At 46.6% G+C, this 4,589-nt stretch overlaps 1 protein-coding gene across 4 annotated transcripts in view; it reads left to right on the top strand.

The window, feature by feature from the left end:
• Pi4kb (phosphatidylinositol 4-kinase, catalytic, beta) overlaps positions 1–4,589 on the top strand; it is a 62,719-nt gene that overhangs the window by 16,700 nt on the left and 41,430 nt on the right. For all 4 annotated transcript variants that reach the window (XM_013015234.1, XM_013015235.1, XM_013015232.1 and 1 more), the window contains exon 2: positions 679–1,615. In XM_013015234.1, coding sequence (XP_012870688.1) covers positions 707–1,615 — 909 coding nt within the window. In that variant the 5' untranslated portion in view covers positions 679–706. The remainder of the gene's footprint in view (positions 1–678; positions 1,616–4,589) is intronic.

The raw sequence follows: 4,589 nt of genomic DNA, 5'->3' as shown, positions 1-4,589 counted from the left end.
GCTGTGGCTCAAGTGGTAGCACGCTAGCCTTGAACTGAAGAGCTGAGGGACAGTGCCCAGGCCCAGAGTTCAGGCCCCACGACCGGACCCAAAAAAAAAAAGAGTCTTATGGATGGGGTTGGGAAGGTGGCTTGGTAGAAGAGTGCTTGCCTTGCATGCATGAGGTCCTAGGTTCGATTCTTCAGCACTACAAAAGCAGAAAAAGCTGGAAGTGGTTCTGTGTCTCATGTGGTAGAGCGCTAGCCTTGAGCTGAAGAGCTGAGGGACAGCGCCCAGGCCCAGAGTTCAGGCCCCACAACCTACCAAAAAAAAAAAAAAAAAGAATTTACAGAGTTAAAGAAAGGGAATAAGAGAAGAATTGCTTCCCAGTATACCTGTGATATTTATGTTTGTGAAAACCTAACATAACGTAATGTTTTGCAAGTATAAGCTGAGACGTGAGGCCAAGGTGAGTAACTAATGCAGAGAGAAAAAATAATAGGGTGATTGGAAGTGGATATAGTGATACAAGCTCCCGGGAGGAGATGACTTTTCCTATGATTTTGAAGGAGTCCAGGAAGACAGAAAGAGGAGATGCTGGGTAAGGTTTCATGACAAAGGGAAGACCTGTGGATGACACCATTAACCAGTATGTGTATGTCTCCCTTTCTGTTCCTTTCTCCCTCCATCCTGCTATAGCTTGGAAGCTCGAAGTCTGGCTGTCGCCATGGGAGACATGGTAGTGGAGCCTGCCCCCCTGAAGCCAACTTCTGAGCCTACTTCTAGCCCACCAGGGAATAATGGGGGCTCCTTGCTAAGCGTCATCACGGAGGGGGTCGGGGAACTATCAGTGATTGACCCTGAGGTGGCCCAGAAGGCCTGCCAAGAGGTGCTGGAAAAAGTCAAGCTTTTGCACGGAGGTGTGGCCATCTCCAGCAGAGGCACCCCACTGGAGTTGGTCAATGGAGATGGTGTGGACAGTGAGATCCGTTGCCTGGATGACCCACCTGCCCAGATCAGGGAAGAGGAAGATGAGATGGAAGCTGCTGTGGCCTCGGGAACAGCCAAAGGAGCAAGAAGGCGTCGGCAGAACAACTCAGCCAAACAGTCTTGGCTGCTGAGGCTGTTTGAGTCAAAACTGTTTGACATCTCTATGGCCATTTCATACTTGTATAACTCCAAGGAGCCTGGAGTGCAAGCCTACATTGGCAACCGGCTTTTTTGCTTTCGCAATGAAGATGTGGACTTCTATCTGCCCCAGCTGCTTAACATGTACATCCACATGGATGAGGATGTGGGTGATGCCATTAAGCCCTACATTGTCCACCGTTGTCGCCAGAGCATTAACTTTTCCCTCCAGTGTGCCCTATTGCTTGGGGCCTACTCTTCAGACATGCACATTTCCACTCAACGACACTCCCGTGGGACCAAGTTACGGAAGCTGATCCTCTCAGATGAGCTGAAGCCAGCTCACCGAAAGAGGGAGCTGCCCTCCTTGAGCCCAGCTCCCGATACAGGGCTGTCTCCCTCCAAAAGGACTCACCAGCGGTCTAAGTCAGATGCCACTGCCAGCATAAGTCTCAGCAGCAACCTGAAACGAACAGCCAGCAACCCTAAGGTGGAGAATGAGGATGAGGTAAAATTCGGGGGTGGGACGGAGAGGCAGCGTGAGAGGACTGCATGAAGACAGGATGTCTTATGTAGGGTTATTCTGTCCTTTCTGTCCTTTTCCTCTGTTTCATTTCATTGATGAACGCATGGAATGATAGAATGGAAAAAGACCTTAGAATTCATGTATTCCAACTGCCTCATTTTACAGAGGAAGAATCAAGACCTGCAGGGATAAAGTGACTTGCCTCAGGTCAGATAGGTAATGGAAGGTTGATCCTTCTGATTCTGTCCAGAGTTGTTTTCACTAAACTGCACTGTCATTCCATTAACTACTTGCTAAGAATGGTAGGAGAGGGTTTCCACCATGGCTTAAGACTCAGGATAGCTATTAGGGCAGCCATCAGAGGGAGGGGAAAGGGGCTGTGGTGTTTGTGTGTACTGCAGGAGGGGAGATGTTAAATAGAATGTCAGCATCATTTTCCTGGTCACTCCTCATAATCCCTCTCCTTTTCCCTGAATACTTCTTGTTAACATAGAGTAAGGTTCATACCTTGTCACCGAAGCATCTGCAGAATATTCTGCCTGCCTGCCTTCATTTGGGAGAAGCACAAAGGGAAGGAACAAGCAGTCTTAGCAGAGTAAAGCTAGTGTCTGGTGAAGGATCTAAGGCTGAGGAACAGGACACAGCAGCAGCAGTTAGGGATATCTAATGTAAGATACAGAGCGGAGAGGAAATAAGCACATCTGTAGGTTATAGCCACCTTCCTCCATATCTGGACAGATAGCAGGGAAAATGGCCCAATGGACAGGCAGGTTTGGTAACCTGGTATCCCAGCCAGACAGTGGTGCCCTGTTTCTCTTCTCTTGATTCACCATTGACCAGGCTTATCAGCCCAACTTAGAAAAGAAGGGAGAAAAAAACGAGGAACTTGCACTGTTCGAAAATGTGTATGGCCACGGTCCTGGCCTCAGCCTCTGGGACACAACCCATCCACATTTTTGATATAATGGGATTTCTTTCAAGTAGAGGGAAGTCAGAGTGAAACTCAGGGCCTCATGCTTGCTGAGCAAGAGCTATACCCCTTGAGCCAAGCCACCAGACCCCTTTTACATTGGTTACTTTCCAGATAGTAACTTCTTATGTCCAGGACCAAATTCAGGCTTCTTATCTGGGCTCTCCTAAGTTAATGGGCATGACAGGTACACACCATTGTGTGTCCAAATGACGTCTCAATAAGTTTTCTTTTTGTCCATACTAGTCCATGATGCCTTGATCTCCACCTCTCAAGTGGCTAAGATTACAGGCTTGAGCTACCTTGCCTGGCCTAGAAATGTGTTTTAGTATTGTAATTGAATAATGGTAAAGTGTTCATTTTTATTGAGCATTTACTAGGTGTCAGGCATTATGTCAAGTGCCTTACATTTAATCCTTATAACCTTAATATATATTTTACCAATGAAGAAACTAAGACACATTGAGGTTAATTTCCCCAATATGTCTCAACTGGTAAATATCAGACCAGGACCCAAACCCACATCTTGTCTTCATAACCATTCAACTGAGCTGCCTTCATTATTTCTCACCATCTACTTGCTTAGATCCCAGCTGTCAGAGGCCATTGGGGAAGAAAGACCCGGTATAGCTATCTACCCTTTCATATCCGTGCACAGACAAAGCCCAAGCTGTTTCAGGAACCACAATGGGTGGCTCTTTTTCATTTCTGTTTGAGATTAGCAGCTGAATCCAGGATCCATGAAGGGAGAATGTTGCAGAGCAAGAAAAATCTTCTAGATTCTGGTGGACCTAATAGCACACAGTGTTTGATCACTGTCTCATCCAAGGTTTTAAGCCTGTGGCAGAATGAATGTGAGCAACTAGAAGTGACTTCCTTGGTGCCTCTTGTCAGGCGTGACTTTCTGCTGTATCCATTTTTTTAGTCCTCATTTTAGGACCAGAAATCTTAAGAAACCTTTAGGCCTTAGGCTTTCTCTTGCCCTCTGCTGGGCTGGGGTTCCTCTTCTTTACATCTAACGTCTGCTCCAGGATTATGGATGACAGGCAGGTATTCTCTGAGTATTTAAAGCTCTGGGGCCAGCCAGGTGCTAGTGGCTCACATCTGTAATCCTAGCTACTCAGGAGGTAGAGATCTGAGGATCATGGTTCAAAGTCTGCCCGGCAGAAAAGTCCATGAGACTCTGATCTCCAAGAAACTACTCAGAAAAAGCCAGAAGTGGCACTGTGGCTCAAATGGTAAAGCATTAGCCTTGAGCGCAAAGAGGCTCTGGGACAGCACCCAGGCCCTGGGTTCAAGCCCCAGGACCAGCAAAAAAAAAAAGCTCTAGGGAGGGTTCTGCAACTGGCTGCCACTCTTCCCCAACCCAGCTCCTTGTCCAGGAAAAGATGAAGATTACAAGTCTCTAGGCCCTCCTGGATTGTCTGATATTGGTAGAATGAGACACCTGAATCCACTATGGCTCTTCAGGAAATAGGAGAGTATAAGAGAGACAGAAATGTGAATATCACCAGGCTTGTAAGCACTGGAGTCTTCCTTTGGGGTCTCTCCCAAACCCTTTTTCCATTTTGAGGATATCTATACCAAGACCTTTGTCCTCTAAATACCAAAGAACTGGTTTTCCTTCTTTTACTTTTCTTCCCTGTCATGCAACATTCATTCACCCAACAACTGACCTTGTACAGTGTACAAAAACAAACCCTGTTGAAAAGACAGCAGAAAATACAGGACAAAATATTGTTCCTCCCTGTAGTAACTGATAAGGTGATATTAAAACCATGGATATAGGGAGGTTAGTTTGTGACTCTTGAAAAGTTTTCTGCTCATAGCCAGGAAGTACACATTTCAAACACGAAGCATAGATTTTCTTTTTTTTTTTGGTCCTGTCATGGGGCCTGAACTCTGGGCATGGGCGCTGTCCCTCAGCTCTTCAGCTCAAGGCTAGCGCTCTACCACTTGAGCCACAGCGTCACTTCTGGTGTTCTG

The sequence above is a fragment of the Dipodomys ordii genome, unplaced genomic scaffold (assembly GCF_000151885.1).
Source record: "Dipodomys ordii isolate 6190 unplaced genomic scaffold, Dord_2.0 Scaffold26, whole genome shotgun sequence".
In the NCBI taxonomy this organism is placed as follows: domain Eukaryota; kingdom Metazoa; phylum Chordata; class Mammalia; order Rodentia; family Heteromyidae; genus Dipodomys; species Dipodomys ordii.
This window is presented reverse-complemented; position numbering and strand designations above follow the sequence as displayed.